Source organism: Sarcophilus harrisii, chromosome 4 (genome assembly GCF_902635505.1).
Source record: "Sarcophilus harrisii chromosome 4, mSarHar1.11, whole genome shotgun sequence".
NCBI lineage: Eukaryota > Metazoa > Chordata > Mammalia > Dasyuromorphia > Dasyuridae > Sarcophilus > Sarcophilus harrisii.
The window spans coordinates 95,465,935-95,489,336 of record NC_045429.1 but is presented as its reverse complement, the minus strand read 5'-3'; the positions used below and the strand labels follow the sequence as shown (position 1 = coordinate 95,489,336).

At 38.4% G+C, this 23,402-nt stretch overlaps 1 protein-coding gene across 1 annotated transcript in view; it reads right to left on the bottom strand.

Annotated features, from left to right (window-relative positions):
• Nucleotides 1-23,402, bottom strand: part of LGR6 (leucine rich repeat containing G protein-coupled receptor 6) — a 153,504-nt gene that overhangs the window by 88,715 nt on the left and 41,387 nt on the right. Inside the window, exons 2-3 of the mRNA XM_031937137.1 lie at nt 19,030-19,101; nt 16,535-16,606 (exon numbers count right to left, since the gene is read on the bottom strand). Coding sequence (XP_031792997.1) covers nt 16,535-16,606; nt 19,030-19,101 — 144 coding nt within the window. The remainder of the gene's footprint in view (nt 1-16,534; nt 16,607-19,029; nt 19,102-23,402) is intronic.

The window sequence follows — 23,402 nt, the reverse complement described above, 5'->3', positions numbered from 1 at the left end:
AACTTGAATACCTCTATCCCATGAAAGCCCTTCAAATATTTGAAGATGGAGACAGTGTTCCTTTTATGTCTGTCTTCTTTTTCCAGGCTGAACATCTCTATTCCTTCCAATGATATTTATTTTATTTATTTAGCTGAGGCAATTGGAGTTAGGTGACTTGCCCAGGGTCACACAGCTAGGAAGTGTTAAGTGTCTGAAGTTAGATTTGAACTCAGGTCCTCCTGACTTCAGGACTGTGCTCTATCTACTCTGCCACCTAGCTGTCCCTCCAATGATCTTTATGACCCAAAGTTCCATCCCTCTTACCATCCTGGTGACCCTCCTCTGGACACATTCCAGCATGGCAATGCCTTTCCTCAAATGTGGCACCAAGAACTGGATAGAGTACTCCAGCTGTGATCTGGCCAACACAGAGAGAGGACACTAGAGGCATCAGCTTCCCTGTTCTAGACATTTATAACTCAGCCTAAGATTGCTTAAGTTTTTGTGGCTGCTATGTTACATGGTGAGCTCACTTTGCATTTGCTATCTATCCTGGATCTTTTTGTTTTTGTTTTCATTTTTTATTTTGTTGGGGGGGGAGGGCAAACTACTGACTGGCAATGCCCTTCACCATTCTATATTTATGAAATTGATTTTGGGGAAAATATCTCAAATGTAGAATATTATATTCCTGCTAAATTTTATCTTATTTGTCTAGTCAACAAGCATTTATTAAGCACTTCCTATGTACCTGGAACTATGCTAATTACTGCAGATACAAAGAAAGGCAAAAACAATCCCTGGTCTCAAAGAGCTTTCAATCTAATGACATAGATGGAAGGAAAAACAATATATGTACAATTATATTCAAAACAAGATATATACATGATAAATTGAAGATATTTTCCAAAGGCTGAAAACAAGCTGTATTTAGTAGTTGCAGTTTCACATAAAATCATATTTTTGTTCTTTATATAGAAAAATATTTTTGTTGATGTTAGCTTTTTTTTTTAAAGAAAAAATTTAAATAGAATGTAAGTAAACTCCTTGGGTTCAGCACTGTTTTCATTTATGTCTTTGATCATCAGTGCCCAGGATATTTCCCAGCACATTGTTGTTCAGTTGTTTTCAGTTGTGTCCAACTCTTCGTGACTCTATTTGAAGTTTTCTTGGAAAGGACATTGACAAGGTGGAATAAGACCATAGAAGGCAACCAGAATGATAGGGAGAAAGTAAACCATATCATTTATATGAAGGTATTTTGGAGGTTTAGCACCCAAAAGAGAAGATTTAAGGGGGATATGTTAATTGTCTTCAAATGTTCAAGAACTATCACATGAGAGAGGGATTAAATTATTCTGTTTGGGAAACAATGGTAGATTTAGAATCCATGGATGAAAATTACAGGGATATAGATTTTGGCTCAATATAAAGAAAAATGAGGGAAAGCTAGATGGTTCAGTGGATAGAGCACCAATCCTGGTATCAAGAAAACCTGATTTCAAATACGGCCTCAGACATTTAATACTTACTAAACTGTGTGACCTTAGACAAGCCACTTAACCCCAATTGCTTTCATAAAAAAAAATTAATTAAAAATTGAGGAAAATTAAGGTACAGATAGGTGATAAAATAGATAAGAGCGCTGAGCTTGAAGTCAGGAGGACTTGCTTCAAATCCAGCTTCTGGCACTTACAAGGAATGTGATCCTTGTGATTCACTTAGCCCTGCCTCAGTTTCCTTATTGTTAAGATAAAATAGAGATGGAAACAGGAAACCACTCCAGTATCTTTGCCAAGATGAGGTCATGTAGAATTGGAAACAAAGGAAAAATGACTAAATGACAAAGGAAGAAATTCCTTTGAACTATGTAAATGTGTGTTAGGAATCTGTGATATTGTCAGCATGGAGAACTCCCACCACCTACACAGGTGAAATATCTCTCATGGGAGCCTTCCATCCCACCATCTTCCTCTATTCCTTCTATCCTTTGTGGCCAAACTCTTGGAAAAGTCCATCTATGATGGGTGCCTCCACTTTCTCTCCTTTTGCTCCCTTCTTAACCCCTTACAATCCCAGCTTCCTTCCACCCTCATCATTCCACTGAAGCTGCTGACTCCAAGTTACCAGTGATCTCTTAATCACCAGAGACAATCTTCATTGTCCTTGACCTCTCTGCCAGCTTTGACACTTTTGATCATCTTCTTCTGCCCCATTAACTAAAGAGAGAGCAAGTCTTGGACTTGACGGCAGGAGATAAAACTTCTGTCATATCCCTAGAGGACCCTAGTATGGTGTCTGCCACAAAGTGGACACTTAATAAATATGTGCTTAATGGAGCTGAGCTTGACTCTTAATTCAGAAATCTACTAGCTGTGTGACCACAGGCACTTTTCTGCACCTATTTCATAATCTCTAAAATGGGGAGAATAGCACCTGTATTGCTTTTCTCAGAGTGTTTTGAGCAGTGTTTTTTATAAACCTAAAAAGATTGAACTATTATTATTTCTTATACATTAGGTTGTGGCAAATTCCTGAGAAAGCTAGGATCATCCTCCAAGACCCACTTAATAATTATTTCATTAATAATAACATACTTAATGAAGAAATGCAGGAGAATAAATGAGGCAACAAGATGATGTCTTTAAAGTTTTAGATAAAGCTTAAAGTGTTATGTTTTTATTGTTATCTCTATCACTTTCCATATGGCAGCTTTTAAAATTTGAAGTTAATTGTCATGTCTCCCATTAAATATTCTTTTGGGGGGGATCTAAACCTCCAAAACTCCTAAAAATAAATGATGTTTTCATTCCCCCTCATCATTCTGGTTTCACTTGTATGGCTTTATTCCATCTTGTCAATGTCCCTTCTAAAAAGTGGTGCTTGGATTGGAACACGCTCCTCCAGATCTAATCTGACCATCAAGTTGTGATGATCACCTCCCTCCTTCTGTTCATATTTGGAGACATAGATAAAGACAACACAGAGAGAGCCTGCTTCCTTTAATGTGGCACTCGATCTTATGTTCTCCTTTTAATTTCTCTAGCTACTTACACAGAGGATAGAGCAGTGGGCTGGAGTGAGTTCAAATCTAGCCTCAGACACTTACAGGATGTAAGTGGGCAAACCACTAAGCTCAGACTCCTCAATTGTCGAAAGGGGGTATCATACTAGCACCCACTTCCCAGGGTTTTTGAGGATCAATGGAGATAATATTTGTAAAGCGCTTAGCACACTGCCTGGCACACAGTAGGTGCTTAATAAATTCTTATTCTTTTCCCTTTTCCTTTCATTCCCCATTCAACTGGAAACAAACTGAAATACTCCCCAACCAAGGAAACATTGCTTTAACATATCTTGATTGAGATTTGGAAAAAGAAATTCTATTTCCTTCTTCTCTCACGACTATGGGGCCAGAATCAAGAAGGTCCCCTAAGGTCATATTCCTGCAAGGACTGGGCAAGCCCAGAGAAGTCTGGGATACACCTGCAGGAATGGCTAATAAGCAGAAAAGGTGAGAGCAGGTCAAATGAACCAGCTCTGCACTCTTATCAATTTAGCCATCTAAGCTTTGAACCTACTCTAATGTGATAAAAAAAAAAAATCCCTCCTTAATTACCTCAATTAATTAAGCCAAATGCCTAAATAATGGTCTATTTATATAAAGGAATATTATAGTGCCATAAAAATCTGGAAACTTATGGACACACATATATGAAAGTAATACAAAAGGGACTTAGCACAGACACGTTGACTAAAGCTATATTGTTAAGCAGAGAAGAAAAGAAAGAAGGAAGGAAAACAGAGCCAGAGCTAGGCCTGGAAGGGAGCCCAGAACAAAAACATCTTATTTGTTTGTTTCTTGTTTGTAGATTCTTTTGCTTCTGCCTTTTTAATGGCTGGGAAGATTCTGGTGAGATTTTGCTCCTTGTTTTATATGTTTATAATTATGTTTTGTGTAATTATTTTATAAATAATAGCGCTTATAATTTTTTTTAAAAGGGAGCTTAACTTTAAAAAATCACCTAGTTAACAAACAAAACAAGAGGAGATCAGTGGACTAGAGTGCTCAGAGAATTAGTAGAGATCTTTTAATGACCCCAAACTTGTCCTAGAAACAAAGGCCCATCTTTTTAATATCAATATATCAGTGTTGTTGCATGACAACAGAGATATAGAACATAACAGCCTTGGAGGGATGGAAAATGAATATCACACAGAGGACAATAGAGAGACACAGGATGGGTGTGAGCCGGATGCAGCATACAACCAGGAAAGACTTTGAAAAAGAAGATGTCATCAAGAAAATGTATGATAAGAAAGGGAGATGATTGGTTCTATGGTCAGAGACAGGGATGCCAGATGGAATGCTCCACTGGTAGCTTAAAACATCAAGAAAAAAAATTAGAAAAGCCTCCAACCCACTGTGTAGAGCCCCTTTGGTAAACCTATGGGAGGACATGGTTAAGAATGACACAAATGGGCAGGTATGGATGGGTTCTAGGGAACAAGGTTAAAGTCTGAATAGTTTAAGGGGATGTATATCAGTTCATGAAAGGAAGAGTCTTACACGAGGTGACCCCAAAATCTTAGTGCAGTTTTAAGATTTAATAAGCTGCACTAAGACTTTTGGGATACCTTGGGTCTACTTCTAGCTACCCAGGTCAAATACTCAACAGGTGCTAAATTTTTCCCCTTCCCCTGAAGTGATGTGCTGCCTTTTCTACTGACTCTTTGCACAATCTCCAGCAATCACTAAGTACAGGCTCCTTAAAAAATGAGTCTTGTGCAATTTCTGGTTGGGATGAGCTGGTGCTCACCATCCACATGATGACTCAGACATGAATCGTCCACATGACTCAAATGTTTGTTTGCTGCTTACTTATTGATGTATTGTTGTCTGAGTTCGTATGAACATCTCCCACAGAGACATTATGATTCTTCTTTTGGCTCTTGGAAATTTCACAGGCTCCATCTGGAGGTAAACCACTATGGGTTACATTTGGCAGATCCAATGGTGAGTGCCTATTATTAGTTTTTACCATTGTTCAATGAAGTGGTGTATACTTGTTTTAAAACTATTCCTTCAGATTTAAAAAAAAGCCATTTATTATGTAAACTGATAATATCAATCTTCTTTTTTGATGAGGAAATATTTGTCTTTTGGGGGAGGGGCTGAGCTTCATTAATTTTTATACAATTTTTTGTTAGGGAACTTTCCAGGTCTGTCATGCTCCATTTTACACTTTTGAAAGAATTCATTAAGATTGGTATTACATATTAAGACAACTCTAAGATACCACTACACACCTGTCAGATTGGCTAAGATGACAGGAAAAAATAATGATGATTGTTGGAGGGGATGCGGGAAAACTGGGACATTGATGCATTGTTGGTGGAGTTGTGAACGAATCCAACCATTCTGGAGAGTAGTTTGGAACTATGCTCAAAAAGTTATCAAACTGTGCATACCCTTTGATCCAGCAGTGTTACTACTGGGCTTATATCCCAAAGAGATTATAAAGAAGGGAAAGGGACCTGTATGTGCACGAATGTTTGTGGCAGCCCTTTTTGTAGTGGCTAGAAACTGGAAACTGAATGGATGTCCATCCGTTGGAGAATGGCTGAATAAATTGTGGTATATGAATATTATGGAATATTACTGTTCTGTAAGAAATGACCAACAGGATGATTTCAGAAAGGCCTGGAGAGACTTACACGAACTGATGCTGAGTGAAATGAGCAGGACCAGGAGATCATTATATACTTCAACAACAATACTATATGATGACCAGTTCTGATGGACTTGGCCATCCTCAGCAATGAGATCAACTAAATCATTTCCAATGGAGCAGTAATGAACTCAACCAGCTATGCCCAGAAAAAGAACTCTGGGAGATGACTAAAAACCATTACATTAATTCCCAATCCCTATATTTATGCCCACCTGCATTTATGATTTCCTTCACAAGCTAATTGTACAATATTTCAGAGTCTGATTCTTTTTGTACAGCAAAATAACGTTTTGGTCATGTAAAAAAAAAACAAGCTAATTGTACATTATTTCAGAGTCTGATTCTTTTTGTACAGCAAAATAACGGTTTGGTCATGTATACTTATTGTGTATCTAATTTATATTTTAATATATTTAACATCTGTTGGTCATCCTGTCATCTGGGGGAGGCGGTGAGGGGGTAAGAGGTGAAAAATTGGAACAAGAGGTTTGGCAATTGTTAATGCTGTAAAGTTACCCATGCATATAACCTGTAAATAAAAGGCTATTAAATTTAAAAAAAAAGATTGGTATTGCATAGATTTCAATTACTTTGACTGTGTTCCTCCTACTGGAATTTTTCTTCAGGACACCTATAAGTCTCTTAACATATTCACCCATGCTAATATAGAAATAAGTTCTCCATGACTTCACATGCATAAATGAGTATCATGTGACTTGCTTTCTTTTTTGTGTGTGTGACTTGCTTTCTAAATGGCTGTGGATGATCTGGAGGGAAGAAAGAAATTTAGAACTCAATTTAAAAAAATAGATAATTGATTTTGTTTTTTGCTTTTTAAAGAAACCAAATTTAGCCATGGTTTCTCCTTGATAAATTGATGTTCAGTGTATCTTGCTCAGAGGAAATCAAAGTAAGTATTGCTTTCATCCATTGGTTAATTTGATGTCCAAATTCATGCTCAAAGCCACTGGTTTCTCTGTTTCCTTGGCACACATTAAAAATTTTATACTTGAGTGCAAATGACATTTTGATATAATTGGAAAAACACTCCATGCTGGTTCTAAAATATTTTTTACACTTTCCATCAAATATTGTAGGAGAGTACATTTGTTCACAATGATTGTAGCAAATGTCAGCTTTTAAAAATTGCTTTGGTATAGTTGGCAAATTGGACTCATGCCATGAAACTCAATAAGGACTTTCTGAAGTTCCAATCTAGTACTCATCTCCTTTTCAAAGTGATTTGAAACATATCTATTATGTTTCATTACTAAACATAAATTTTTTTTGTGTTTTGGTTGTTTCATTATTAGATATAATTTTTGAAGTTTGCATTAAGTAAAGATCTTCAATAATCTCAAGAACTACTTTTCCTTCTTCATATTTTAACAGCTCCTTTATTTCAACAAATCTAGGTTTAGAAATAAAGTTATTTCTGCATTGGCCAGCAATACATTGTTATATGATTGGAGTGGAAATAAACAATTTTGAGTTTTGACAGAAAGCAAGCACGAAGCACTTATCTAGATAACTGGTAACATCTGTTTCCAATTTTATTATGATATAATACTGGAACAAAGATATTCCTGTCTTCAGTCCATTTCATGCACGTGTGTAATTTGTTGGCATTAGTGGTCAGTGCCATCTTTCCTGAAGTATTTTCAACTACAGCAGTATATATTTCTGATTTCTTCTGGTGTATTTTGCCTTCTTATGAATACAAGGGAGCATTGCTCACTTTGCTATCTTCTCTATTCATATTATCATCATGATGATTTTGAAGAGAACCAGACTAAAAATCTAGACTTTCTCTTCTTTGACTCTTCCAGGTAGTTGCATCATACTGACTGAAATACCGACCTAATCTAGAGGTACCAACAGGGTACTAATTCTAATCTACATGTGCAAAAATATTTGTAGCAACTCTTTTTGTAGTAGCATAGAACTGGAAAATGAGTAGATGTCCATCAATTGGAAAATGGCTGAATAAGTTGTGATATATGAAGGTAAAGGAATAGTATTGTTCAATTAAAAATGATAAACAGGCTGATTTTAGAAAGGCCTGGAAAGATTTACATGAACTGATGCTGAGTGAAACAAGCAGAACCAGGAATATATTGTGCACAATAACAGCAAGAATGTGCAATGATCAACTATGAAAGACTTGGTTCTTTTCAATGGTTCAGTGATCCAAAGCAATCCTAACAGATTTTGGACAGAAAATACCATCTGTACCCAGAAAAAGAACTATGGAGATCAAATGTAAATCAACACATGCTAAGTTCACTTTTTTTCTGTTTTTTTTCCTCTCCCATAGTTTTCCCCCTTTGTTCTGATTCTTCTCTTCCAACATGATTCATAAAGCAGTGTATTAAAATAAATAAATAAAACTTAAAAAGAAATGGGCATGGTTTTATCAGTGGAAAGGCTATTTTTAAAGATGCATTGGTTAACCTCTACACCCTAAAGACTATGGGACCTGTGCTTCAAACTTGCAACTGAAATCTCTCTATGTGTTGCCTCCCCTTATTAGAATTGTGAGCACCCTGAATTCAAATCTGACTTTAGACACTAGCTGTGTGACCCTCCCCAAATGACTTAACCCTGTTGCCTCAGTTTCCTCATCTGTAAAATGAGTTGGAGAAGGAAATTGCAGATCACTTCAGTATCTCTGACAAGAAAACCTCAACTGGGGTCACAAAGAGTTAGCTATGATTGAAATTACTGGATAGCAAAGTGATTCAGTCAGTTTAAAAACAAAATATTAACAATAAAAAATTAATGCCAGTCAGACATAGATAACTAGAGACATAGATAGAAGTAGGATGCTTTAGTCTGGGGAAGCAGAGGCCGACAGGAGGAACTACCCAATAATATTCTAATTATAAAAGGTTCTTATCACACATTTTCTTTTCAGGGATCTGAAAACAGAAGGGAAGAGTCGACTTATAGGTGGATAAAATCGGACAATCCTGAGTCAGTCTTGCTCTTCCATATCCTTCTGGTCATTCCTCATAGAGCTTGCCGAGTACCTCTATCACCCATCTCATCCAGGTTCCTCTCTACAAAGCCTCTAAAACTGGGGGTGGGAAATATTGAAGGCAGCTAGGAGGCACAGTAGATAAAACACCAGCTCTGAAGTCAGGAAGATCTTAAGTTCAAATCTGACCTCAGATACTTGACCCTGGTTGAGGCACTAAACTCTGTTTCCCTCAGTTTCCTAATCTGTAAAAATGAATTGGAGAAGCAAATGGCCTCCAGTATCTCTGCCAAGAAAACCCCAAACAGGGTCACAAAGAGCTGAAATGACTTATTGAAGACAGAGAACTTTATCCTCTCATTCAAGAGACAACGTGGTTCAGTCAAGAGAGCACTGATCTTGGAGTCAGTGGGCCTAAGTTTGAAGCCTACCTTTTGAATTTACTACTTGTGGGAACTCAGGCAAGAATACTAATACTATAACCTATATTGGATAACTTGCCATCCCAGGGAGGGGGGTGTGTGGAAAGATAGAATATGAACTTCAAAACTTTTTTTTAATGTAAAAAAAAGTGTTTTAATATGTAATTGCAAAAAAAATTTTTTTAAGAAAACTAATACTATCTATATAGAATCTACTCTATGCCAATCACTGTGCTAAGGAACTTACAAATATTATCTCATTTGATCCTCCACAACAACCCTGGGAGGTAGGTGCCAGTATGATCCCCACTTAACAGCTGAGTAAATTGAGGCAAACAAGGTTAAGTGATTTGTCCAAGATCACAGTGTCTGAGACTAGATTTGAACTCAAGTCTTCCCGAATTCATATCTTCCCTATTTCATACCCACTGGGCAATTTATCCTTATGGCTAACCTCCATTTTGGTCTCTTCAGTGCCTCAGAGGCACTTGGACAAGGTAACTATGGGATCTCCAGTTCTAAAGAGTTTTAGCAAGAGAATCAATTCTCTTATCCCACTCCCTAATCCCTTTAGGCTGGATTAAAGGGAATCCCTGGAGACAGGGAGCTAGACAGGTTGGGCTCCATAGGACCTGGCAAACCTTGGAAAGGATGGGATGTGGGCTCATGGGATTGGCCCCAAACAGCCAAATTCCAGTGGGATGCTGGAACTAGTGCTCCCACCCTGAACCTCGCCCGGCCCCACGGCTTCTTCAACCAAGAGCTCTGCTGGTGGAAAGGGGGTGGGCGGGCAGGCTGCGGTTTTGCTCAGCGCCTTTGATTTATTGCCTAATTCAGGCTAAGAAGAAAGGCAGCTCATCTCTAAGCTGGAGACTTAGGGAAGAGACTCGAGCTTCACATCTTCTAAAAGCCCAGCCAACAGAGCCCCACTCTCTAATCCCGGGGTGCAGGCCGAGGCCTGCCGTCAACCCTCGCCAACCCTCCCGTTTGCACTGCTGCGGTTGGGTTCAAAATGTCCCCCCCAGGCGCTGGATGTTTATTGGGAGAGAGACGGAGACAGAGGGAAGCGGTAGACGGAAGGAGAGAAGAGGTTACATTCTCGCTCAACAGAGACCCTGAGGAACTGACAGCCCTCCCGAGGCAGAGAAGTGGCAAATCAAAGATTAGGAGAAAAACGATGGATGAGGGACAAACCGAGAGAGAGAGAGAGATCCGAGGACTGAGTGAGAGTGGGGGGAGATGGAGAAGAGATCTAGGGAGAAACTGAGAGCAAGAGACAGACCAAGACGGAGCCTCAGGAGCATAGGGAAATCAGGACACAGAAAGGGAAGAGAAATGACGAAAGAAAAAGAGACAGAGGTTGAGTTGGACAGAAACAGCCACTGATGGAAACACACTGAGAAAGAAAAGGTGGGGAAATAGACAGTGGTACAGGGAGATGAAGATGGAGGCGGAAGATTCTAAAGCTGGGAACCATGGAGAGGGGCAGGGACATCACTATGGAAGACCTAAAGACTCTACTGTTCTTTGGTGATCAGCCCCCACAATCCTTATTGACTTTGCAGAATTCTACCCTGTAGGATAACTTCTTCCTACTTAGAGAGCCTTTCTCACCCAAGTCTTATGGCCTCAGGTCTTCCTGGGTTCCTATCTTCCTATTTCATACCCACTGGGCAATTTATCCTTATGGCTAACCTCCATTTTGGTCTCTTCAATGCCTCAGAGGCACTTGGACAAGGTGAGTATGGGATTTCCAGTTGTAGAGGATCAATTCCTTTGTCCCACTAGCTAATCTCTCTAGGCTGGATTAAAGGGAATGTTGCCTATCATAAGAACCATGAGACTGGGACAGGCTGGGAGGCAGTTTGAACAGAGAATTCAATGCATTGATAAAAATTTAAATATTTGCTCTAGGTAAAACAATGAAGCAACTAAGGGAAAACAAAATTAGTTCTTGCTTTCAAGGAGCTTATTTTCTACTGGGGGTACAAAACATGTCAAAGAAATAAAAAAATGCAAAATCATTTGAGGAAAGAGACAGGACTAATAACCAGGGGTGAATCAGGAGACCTAGACCATGAATAGATTTCAGAGACTTTGGCTAATCTAGTTTTTTAGTATTTGGTACACTGTAGTTCATTACAAGTAATTCCCTTAGCAATTTTATTTTATGTATTTAAAAATATTATTCTCAGATACAGTATCTAAGCTTTAGCAAACTGACAACAGGATACAAAAAAACTGTTAAGAGCCCCTGATGTAGGAATCAGGAAACCTAGTCCATGAATAAATTTCAGAGACTTTGGCTAACTAGTTTATTTGATCTTTTTTATAACTGTAGTTCATTATAATTAAATACCTTTGCAATTCTGTGTATTTTATTTTATGTATTTAAAAATATTATTCTGAAAGGCTATTTTAAAAATTAAAATAATAATAATAATAAATAAATAAATTAAAATATTGTTCTGAGATAGTGTCTAGGTTTTAGCACACACTGACAACAGAATATATTTAAAAAAAAAAAACTGTTAAGAGCCCCGATGTAAAAGATAGTCCCCAAGTTGAACCTTGAATGAAGTGATAAGAATTCTAAAAACTGGTGATGAGGAAGGGAGAGTATTCCAGGCTGTTCCAAGTAGGAATAGTCTATGTAAAAGACAACAAGATGGAATACCAAGTTTGGGAAATACCAAGTAGGGCTATTTGGCAGAAATGTAGAGTCCATGAAAAAGATTAATGTGAAATAAGTTGGGAAATGTAGAACATAATCAGATCATGAAGTGCTTTAAATGTCAGATTAAAGAGTTTGTATTTTAGAGACAATAGGAAACCACTAGAAATTTTTGAAAAGGGGAAGGACAAGGTCAGGTTTTAGGAAGATTACTTTGGCATCTAAATGGAGAATGAATTGCAGAGGAGAGAAATTCAAAAAAGGGAAACTAGTTAGGAGGCTAATTCCAACAGTCCCATTTAGAATTAATGACAGCTTCAACCAAGAGAGAATAGGGGAGGTATGCATGTAGAAGAATGGACAAAATTAACAACAAATTGAATGTAGAGAAAGAGGAAGAGAGACAGAAAAAGAGAGAAGCAGAAGCAGAAGAACAAGGAGAGGGAGAAAAAGAGGGGAAGATGAGAGAGAGAAAGAAAAAGGAAAGGAGGTAAAGAAGGGAGAAAGAAGAGGGAAATTTTTCAGGTTACAGACGAATACAAAAAGATGGTCTCTTGGTTTTTCAGTATCCCTCATCAGAACAATTGCAAGGAAAAACCAGATGGAATCAGTGTGGCAAGGGAATATGAATATTCTTTCCAACTGTCTCTTCTACTGAAAAGTAACACCTAAAAGGAAATGTGAAAGTAACTATGAAGATCAAGTCTGGAGAAGAAAAAGCTAAGAGGGAACAGACAAATAACCCTTTTTCTAGTCTCTGAAAAGACATGATTGATTATACTAAAAATGAGAACCCAACGAACTTCCTCTCCTTTTGACAATAGAACCAGGGTAATTGGACTAAAATTATAGCCAGAGACACTGAGGTTAGACCTCAGAAGAAAGAAAGAAGGAAAAACAAACCAGATTCTTTCTGTTTAGAAATGTTCCTAGCTCCTCTTTAGAGGGGAGAAGAATAAGATATAATTGAGAGGATCCAAGTTTATTCTGGGCTCAGCACTGATACACATGAGAAGATACAGGTGCAAAGATGATCGCTAATAAGAAAAGGCCTATCTCCTTTAATTAGCAATACCACTTTTAGCGTGTAGTCTAAAGGGAACAAAAATGGTGGGGAAAGGTTCCCAGATACATAAAAATATTTTTAGCAGGACTTTTTATAGTGGGGGAAAAAACTGGAAAGAAAGTGAATTCTCAGTGCTAAGAGAAAGATTGGATAAATAACAGTATATAAATGTGTAAGTGAGGTGGGGTGGGCAGTGATTAGAGTAGGATTAGAGTAGAGATTGCTTCCCAATCAAGATTAGGCAAAGCAGCAGAGCTTCTAACTTTTGAACAAGAATGCTACTGACTAAACGCATGGGGAGTATGGAAGAGCCTTTATTTCAACCCTCATAGAAAAAGTGTTTTCTATGTAAAAAATTATAAGGTGTGAGCAATAGCCTAAAGGCAATTGAGGGATACTTCCTACATCAGAGGTATTTAATCTTTTTAGAGTCTCAGATCCCTTGGGCAGTCTGATGAAAATATGAACCTCTACTCAGAATCATGTTGGGTTTTGTTGAGGTTTATTATTATTATTATTATAATTGAAAGAAATGCTAAATTTCTGCTAGAAGTTAGTGAATTTAAGATGTAAATTTTCCTATCCAAGTTAACTACCCTCTGAAATCTATCCATGGATTGTAAATTAAGCACACACACCCGCATCCTATAAGAATGTGACCATGGCCACAATTTCATACTGATTGGATCTCAGAAACTAAGGCTGCCTCCTGATGAATAATTAATTGGCTAAGAGTTAAAACTAAAAGTCACTCAGTATCCTGTGTGATCTGTGTTGGTCAATCTACCTATCTTTCTTTGTGTATCTTCTGTTCTCCCTCTAAGCCTTTTTTAATCAAAGTATTAAAGTGGGGAGGAAAAGAGGGTGTCTCTCTACCCACAACTCCAGAAGAAATTGACAGTGGCATATGCTTTGCATGTGGCCTGAGAGGGGAATTCAAAGATATTCTTCTGAACCCTGACCTCTTGTGTCAAGGAAGGAGGATTTTGAATTTTAAAGACAGCCTTTTCATTGGGGTTTCCATGTCTGGAATTCTCTCCCTCCTCATCTCCACCACCCGTTTCCCTAGCGTCCTTCAAGTCCAAGCTAAAATCCATCTTCTATTGAAATCCTTTCTTGATCTAATTTAATGATGTTGCTTTTCCTCTATTGATTATCTCCAGTTTATCCTATCTCTATCTTGTTTATGTACAGTTGTTTTCACATTGCCTCTCCCATTAGACTATGAGCTCCTTGAGAGAAGAGACTAGATTTTATGTCTCTTTAGCAGTTAGCTCATTTCCTAGCACATAGCTGGTATTTAATAAATGCTTATGACTGATGGAATATTAATGCAGAATTTATCCTTCTAGCTTAGCAATGACAATTTTGGGAATTGTCTCATGAGTATTCCCCATCTCTAGAGCTCTGGAATTAGATTTTCTAGAGAGATTTTCTGACTCAGTGTGCTCCTTGGAGCAAAAAGAAAATACTCCACATAGTTCCTGCACAATGTCCTACTTGGAGAGCAAAACCAATGAGTAATTTAGAGGATAGAGCAGGTTTGGCAAAAAGAAGATTGCTTTTTTAGTAGCCCCCAAAGAATGTTGAATTTCTAGTGAAGTCTAAGCCACAGGGTGGCACTATGGATTTGGAAGGGACCCTGTAAGGACGAAAGATTTCACCAGAATTTCAGAGTATTGCTCTGATAGCCATCCCAAGATGAATGTGATTTGAGTATATTTCTTATTTTTTCATGGATTCTCTCAGGCTCTTCACATTGTTTGCATTTTCTATGGTAGCTGAAACAAAAGCTCTTTCATACCCTATATATATTCAGACAACAGAATGCCTATTCAGAAGTTGGGAGCCTAGGGGCAGTGAGATGGCTCAGTGGATAGAGCACCAGCCCTACAGTTAGGAGGACCAGAGTTCAAATATAGCTTTAGACACTTAACAACTACCAGCAAGTAACAATCCCAATTGCCACAAAGGAAAAAAAAAATACAGAAGTTGGGAGCCCTATTTTTGGGGAAACTAAGACATGCGCCATATTTAGATATTTTTTTGGTCTCCAGGTGGAGACATTATATCAAGGCAAGAAAATGACCCTCATGGACCAGTTCCCACGACCAGACCCTGTCCACATGAGTTTAGAATGCTTGGGAAGGCTGAGCCACGTGTTACAAATGTAATAATGTCTGCAAGAAATGATGAATAGGAAGAATTCTCAGAACTCGGGAAGACTTGTAGGAACTGGTGTAGATCTAAATAAGCGGGACCAGAAGAGCAATTTACACAATGACCACAATAATGTAAGGGAAAACAACACTACAAGACTTCACAGCTCTGCCCAATCATGACTTCAAAGGTCTGATGATGAAATATGCCTCCCTCTTCTCACCAGATAGATGGTTGTAGACAATAGGTGGATAAAAAGGAATATCTTTTCAGACATGATGACTGTGTTGACTAGTTTTGCTTAACTCTATTTGTTACAAAGGAAAGTTCTGTTGGGATGTAGGAGAAGGAAAGTGTAATGAACATAAATAAATGTTTTTTAACCTAATTTAAAAAAAACTTCATTTACAAAAATTCAAGTTCCTCCAAAAGATATCAGATCATTAGTCATGTTTGCTACAATATGTTCTCAAACTGGCTTGAATGCCAAAAGTGAGGAAGACACAGTCAAGGTCATGTATGACGAGAAAAGGAAGTGGGTCATTGTCCTGAAATATTAAAAGAAGAAGAAGCTGTCTTCATGTGAGTTTAATTCTCTATGGCTAATTTACAGAAAGACATGAATCTAGTGAATGCATGGAATCAGTGAAGTAACAAGAAAGAGGATTCTTCCCTTTACCTAGGAATGTACTGGAATATCAAATTCTCTTAAAGCACCAAAATATGAATTTATAGCTTATTAACAACCTGAATGACAATCCCTTGTCATGTGTACCTCTTACATGTGTATATGCTTGTTTTTGTAGTAGACTTTAAACTCCTTTAAAAATTTTTTTCTATTTAAAAAAACCAAACTTGTGTTTTACATGATAGATAACATATGTATAAACTATATCAAACTGCTTACCATTTTTGGAAGAGGGGAGTGAAGAGAGATAAAAATTTGGAACTCAAAATCTTGTAAAAATGCTAAAAAAAATTTCTGGATATGTAACTGGGGGGAAAATACAATACTATTTTAAAAAATAATCTTTTTAAAATGTTCCCTCCATTTCCAAACATGCCTCTTCTCCTCTCTTCTGACAACCAGCTCTTCTAATAAGAATTTTTAAAAGAAAAAAGAAAATAGTCCCCCCAAACTATTCAACCAATCAATGAATCTGACTATTCCATTCTCCTAGATCCGATTTCCCCAATGAAACTGGGAGAACATATTTTTATCTTTCCTTAGGTCAAGCTTGGAAGAATGTCCTTTCCTTAAAGATGAGGATTGTTTCTTAGTTCTGGATCCCCATCTGCACACAATAAAGTGGAATCAGAGAAATTCAAGTATTTTGCATCTCTGCCAATGAAGAGTCAATCAAAAATAAGGACCAAGAAACTCTAAAATAGCGAAGTAAATCAAATGAGAAACTAGGATTTGGGAGGTACTATTGGCTTTTGATGTCAGAGTTCCACCCGTGGTTTATTCAGGAACACATATCTGTGTGTAAGGTAACAAACACCTATACTTACAAGATTTTCAGGCTGTAGAGACCAGAAAATGCTTGTCCTGGGATGTGGGAGAGGTGATTTCCGGAAAGACGGCTATAAAACAGAAGGAAAGAGAATATGAAGGGTTACTTGAAGGGAGAGGTGGGTTTTGTCAGTAATTATAGTCAATTTTCAATTATATGGGACAGGATTATAGTTCTGGATCACCTACAGCTTCCTATTCCTGACTCTTCAACCTGATCCTAAGATACTGACAAGACCAAGAAAAGAAGTAGTGAGGGATAGGGGGTCTAAGAGAGACAGAGAAACAAAGATAGACAAACAGAGACAGACAGACAATGAGTATATATGTTAGGTATGTATGTTTCTGCTATTGCATTCCCAAAGCCAATATGTATGTGTATGCAAGTAAGTGGGGAGTATGTACGCGTCTCATGGCATTCCAAAACCAAATATGGTAAACTCTCATTTATCCAGAGGTCTCAGGGAAATGGGCTGTTCTAGTAAATTTAACATTCTGAGTCAATGAGTTATCAAACTCACCACACAAGAAGTGCCAATTTTTAAAGAATACAAAGAAAAATGCACTCTGTGAAAACATTAAATATAATTTAATCTTTAATGATTCAGAAGGTATTTATTGATCTTTCAAAGCCACAGAAAGATTACTGTGACCACAGAATGAGAGACTGTTAGAAATGGAAGAAACTCAAGAGATCAAGAAATCTAAACCCTGCATTTTACAGTGGTATAAACTGAGGTCTGGAGGGAGGAAATGGTTTGCTGAAGTAAATTCTTACTCCTTTAAAAGGTAAAGGAGTTAATTATTTAAGTTGTTTTGTTAATAATCCTTGATAACACTTCATCTTTATTTTGATATTTATCATGAAAATTACATTTTCCCCATTGACTTTGTGATTTCATTGACGTAGGAAGCTATAAATGAAGAATTTCCTCTTCCAAAGTAGACTGACATATTATCTGAAATTTGCAGTCTTTAGAAAATTGCCTGGAGACTTGAAAGTAAGCTGATTTTCTCAGAGTCACAGTCAATATGCAGCAGAAGGGAGACTTGGAAACCATATTGGTGGGGAGGGAAGAGCAATATAGGGGAAAATGTTATCTGATTCTTCCCTTTATTTGAAAAGTGGGGAAAACTATGGGTATACAATATTGCACATACTGTCAGATCAGCTAATAAGTTGAATAGTTTTGAGAGATTCCTTTTTTTAATTCTTTATTGCAAGATTGGCAAAAGATGATGAACACCTAAACTGCTATCATGGTAATCACAGGAATGAATAGAAGGACAGGAATAACAAAAAAAAAATGTATGTGGAATACACAGGGAATAGCTGAAGTTAATAATTTTTCACTTTAATTTTCCTTTCAAAATTGTTTTCCAGCTATTTTCCTCTTGTGGGCTTAGTCTCTCCAAATGAATTATTATAGAATTTGAGAACTGGAATAAACCTCAATCGCTGAGTCCAACACATGCCCCAAGAAGTGTCATTGCTCACATTTAAGCTTATACAGCGCACCTACTACCTCCTCAGGAACCAATGCACGACAAGATACTCAAATGACAGACTCTAATATAGAGATAAGGGCAGCCAGGTGGCTCAGTAGAGGGAACCCTAGACCAAGAGTCAAGAAACCTGAGTTCAAATTCAGTCTCAGGTACTCCCCAGCTTTGTAACCCTATGCAAATCACTTAACTCTGTCTACCTCAGTTTTCTCATCTGTAAAATGAGCTAGAAATGGCAAAATACTCCAATATCTCAGCCAAGAAAATCGCAAATGGAATCACAAAGGGACATGACTGAAAATGACTAAAACAACAACAGTGAGAATACAAATACTAATGTTATAGGATAATACATTACTTTATCCGGAAGAATGTGGATAATATATTTTTTATTTTTTAAAAATACTATGTCCTGGCACTAATAATAATAGTTGTTACTTATATAGCATTTTAGTGTTTACATATAGCATTTTAGTGTCTACACAATTACTTCATTTGAAAGTCATAACAACCCTGGAAAATAGGTACCATTATTCTCTCCATTTTACAGCTGAGGAAACTGAGGCAGACAGAGGTTAACTGACTTTTCTAGGATTACATAGCTTGTAAGGAGGAGGCTGGATTTGAACTCAAGATCAAATGAGATCATTTGTAAAATGTATAGCAAGGTGCCTGGCACATAGTTGGGACAATAAATGCTTATTCCTTTCCCCTTACCCCTTTTAGCCCCCAGCTTTATCCACTCGATGAACATATTCAGTCACTAATATCATCTGCATTTCCTTTTTCTCTCAGCACCTCCCTAATTTTTCCATCTCCTCTCCTGCCTGGGAATCCCCAACTCAGATCCCCCACCTAAAAGGAAGTCCAGAGCCATCTCCTCTTGGGAGCCTTCTCCCAGGGTCTTGGGGCCTCCCACTTCAACTAGCTTTACCTGCCTCCAACCCATCCTCATCCCTACTCATGGCAAAAAGTGGCTTCTACTCACAGCTCCTCCAGAAAGCGCAGGTGAAGGAAGAGGCCAGGTTGGAGCTCAGTGAGGTTGTTCATGCTCAGATCTCTAAGAGGAGAACAAAAAAGCACATAGTGAGATCATTGCCAACAGGATCACTGTCTCTGTCCAGCCCACAAACCTGTGCCCAAGGATAATCTCCAAATCTGTGCATTTCCAGGCTTCTTTCAGTTGTTTCCCCTCTCCTCCTTCCCAATTCTTTTTTTAAAAATAGCTTTTTATTTTCAAAATACATGTAAAAATAGTTTTTAACATTCACCCTTGCAAAACCTTATGTTCCAAATTTTTCTCTTTCCTTTCTCTGCACCTCCCTCCCCTAGATAGCGGGTAATTCAATATAGGTTAAATATGTACAATTTTTCTAAACATATTTCCATATTTATCATGGTACAAAAGAAAAATCATATCAAAAACTCCCTTCCAATTCTTTTCTTTTGAAGAAGCTGTCTTCTATTAGAAAATAAGTTTCCTGAGGGCAAGGACTGTTGGTATTTATATCCCCCACTGCCTGACTGTAGCAAGCACTAAATTAGTACTTCATTTGTTCAGAGAGCCACAACAGGAGTTCCTATAACAAATGTCACCATCCCAAATCCTGATTACCAGGGCATTACAAGCTAGGTATCTTTCAGAGGCCAAAATGGATTGAGAGGCAGGACATCCTGGACTCATTTCTATGTTTTCTGCTTTTGAAGTTGTGCCTTCTCTGTGCCTCAATTTCCCCATATTCCCTTTACCTAATCTTCTTGAAGGTCAGATAAAAAAATAAAATTTTAAATTTGGAAAAGTTGGTGGAGATTATAGTCAAAATCCTCATTCAACAGAGGAGGAAGCTAAAACTTAAAGTAAGGTCAAGTGAAATGCCCAAGAGCACACAACTAGTTGTTAGCAGCAGAACCAGAACTAGAAGCCAGGTCTCCAACATTTTTCCCCTACTACTGTGTGCTTGTGATGCTGGCTGAGACTGGGCCCGTAGTGGGATCTGAATTCCTTAAAAGGAAACAGGCTAGGGAAACCGATGATTACTTTGCTGTCCAGCACATACTGCTGTTTTAAAAAAAAACAACATATATGACTATTAGGGGCAAATTTTCAGACTAATAATTAATAGTTTAAAAAAAAGGAGGGGCTTTTCATCTAGAATATTTCAGAGGCCAGAAGATAAGGATAACTGGCTTCAGAAGTCATTCAAGCCTGTCCTTTTCTCCTTAGGTTCTTCTGTGACTCTATCTTATTAATGTTTATCAAAGTAAAGGTCCTGAATCTCCCTTCTCCCAATGCTGTGTCCGGCTTGTAAAGACCTCAGTCCTTAGAGATCGCTTAGTTCAACCCTCTCCCTTTACAGCTGAGGAAACTGGAACCTAAATAGATAAAGTGATTGCCCCAATGTCACAGAGGCAATGAGCATCAGAGACCAGATATGACTCCCCTCTTTCCCGTATAGGTGCCTGCTTAACTCTCCCAAGTTAGTACCTTTCCAGGGAAGTTTTCAGAGCAAAAAAAAAAAAAAAAAAGATGCAGGTGACAGATGTAGATGTGAGGGTCTGAGAAAAGAGAGGTTTTTCCAACCTTTTGAGTGGTGTAGAGACATGGGGGTTCATATGTACCTACAGTCTGTGTTGATCCTTGAGCTGCATCCTAACACAAAACATCCTATCAGGAAAGTGGGACAATTTGTGGAGATGAGGTAAGGGTTGAGTAGCTTTCTCGAAGTGAGTACTGCCATGCGTTTATCAACATTGCAAGAGCTTTTAAGTATCTCCCAGTTTTAATTCTGTTCTAGGTCACCACATGGTCCCTGCCCTCGATGAATTTACAATCTAAGTCAGAAAATAAAATGTACTGCTGGTACATGGAAGACACTTAGCATGAGCAAAAAAGGTATTTGTATCTTAAACCAGGAAAATGTTCCTCCATAAAGGAGGGAACATTTTTTAGAGATGGATTGCTGGGGAGATAACCATGGGAATACCACTCAACTCAAGAAATATTTCTTAAGTATCTAATATAGGTGATAGAGAAGGAATTAAACAGTTCTTGCCCTCAAAGAGCTTATGGTTTCCCAAAGAGGGTTCAACATATACACATATAAATAAATATAAGTAGTTATGGGAACAAAGAAGAAATCTGGATAGAGACACTGGAATATCTGAAGGGGAGAGAACATTTTTGGCTTGGGAAGATCAGGAGAGACACCTAAGTTCAGCCTTAAAGGAAGACTGGGATCCTGAAAGGTGCTAATGAAGAGGAGAATATCAACCCATGAGGATTTCATGAAAGAAGTAGAATTTCAAGTTCTGTTTAAATTAGGAAATAGGGCACCTGGGAATCCTTGAGCAGATACTTGGGAAAAGAGGGAAAGAGTTGTAGGGGCAGCTAAATGGCACAGTGGATAGAGCACTGACCCTGAAGTCAGGAGGACCTGAGTTCAAATAAGACACTTACTACTTACTACCAGTGTGACCCTGGGCAAGTCACTTAACCCCAATTGCCTCAGCAAAAGAAAAAAAGAAAAAGAAAGAAAGAGCTGTATAAGAATGTCCACTGATTCTTGGCAGAATCCTCCCAAGAGGAACAATTCCTGAGGACTTATAATGACATACCTGAGTATCCTTAGTATTACCCACAGAAGTGCCATGGACATGTGGGGAGGGGATTTGATCTGTGTTTTTGTGTCTAAACCACGTCAGCGGCTGTTTGTCCATGAATGCTTGGACATACGACTGATGTCTGTGTCTGTTCATGTGCCTGACACATTTAGCTACCAAGAAACCCTGTTTCAACCTCCCAACAGCTGTTGCCCACCCTCTGTAGCTCCCACCCATCTCTCCCAGGGGGACAGATGTGAGACCAGTCCAGACCACCACTATCCTGGGCTTCTCAGCATATCTTGAATTTGCTTCCCTTCCCCAGAAATCCACTTTCGCTGCCGAATCCTGGCCCTGTCCTTTTCCCCAAGAACCCCCACATAAGGTTTATTTTTGTTGCTCACAAAGGCAGGCTGGAGTTGGTCTAGGGCGGAGGTGGAGGGGGCAGGAGAGAGAAGAGGGAGAATGCATTCTGGAGCCCAGCTCTGATCTATAAAAAGACTGTTTAGTCTCAAATGTTTTATCTTTGATAAGGCCCGGGCTCGATCTCAATGGCCTTTAAAGAAGGCATTCCAGGCCTGGGCAGGTTCGATCAAGAAAATCTGAACGCCAAAGTCCAAACACTCCTTTGTCTGAAATTCTCTCTCCCCACCAGGAACAAGATGGCCATCTTTGAGGCAGGATGGGGCCCCATTCTGGGAATCATAGCATGTCTGAGCTGGAAAGTAATCTCAGAGACTATCTAATCCAAACTCCTCAGCACATAAAGGAAAAACTAAGGCTTGGAATGTTTTAAGTGACTTGTCCAAGATCACACAGCAAGCTAATTCTTGAGCCAGAACTAGGACCTGTATTTCTTATTTCACAGTATTTGACTCTTTCCATGACCTCAACAAGGCTGAGTCAAAGAGGTATTTTTTGATAGTGATGATAGCCACGAGAACAACTCACACTTATATGATGCTTCAAAATTCAACACACTTTTTTTAAAAACAATCCTTTGGGGTAGGTTTGGAAGAGCATTATTGTCCCCTTTTTACAGATGGGGAAATTAAAGCTCAAAGATAATAGTGAAGGGCCCAAGATTGCAGTTATAATTGGGACCCCAGCTTGGCAAGGTAGAGTTCTCGACAGCCTGGGGATTAGGGAATACAGGGGAAACTGCATTCAAATCCTACCTCAGATATTGGTGAATTGTGTGGAGCTGGGCAATTCATTTAACTCTTTGAGCCATCATCTTCATATTAAGGATAAAAACTGCTTTGAGAGTCAGTGTGACATCTTGGGTTGAGAAATAGCCCTGGAAGATCTAGATTCAAATCTGAACTCTAACAGTACTTAGCCTCAGTGGCTCTATTACTATTAATTCCAGAACAAGTGTCAGTCAGTATTGGTAGGTGGAATTGTTTCATCTCAGAAATCATGAGAAATTCTGATTATTTACCAATAAATTTCATACATCTGGAATTTGAACAAGATGGTAGGATGTGTGGAGGGAAATAGCCTTTATTAAGTACTTACTATGTGCCCAGACACTGTGCTAAGTGTTGTATAGATACTAAATTAAGCAGTATTATCTCATTTGATCTTCACAAAAGTCTTGGGAGACGGGAGTGGGGGAAGGAGGAAGGGGTCTCAGAAGCTAATACAATCCTTAATTTTTGCAGATGAGTAGCAGAGGTTAAGTGACTTGCCCATAGAGCTAGTAAGGATCAGAAGACCATGATTAGAATTTAGGTCTTCTTGATTCCAGGTTCAGAG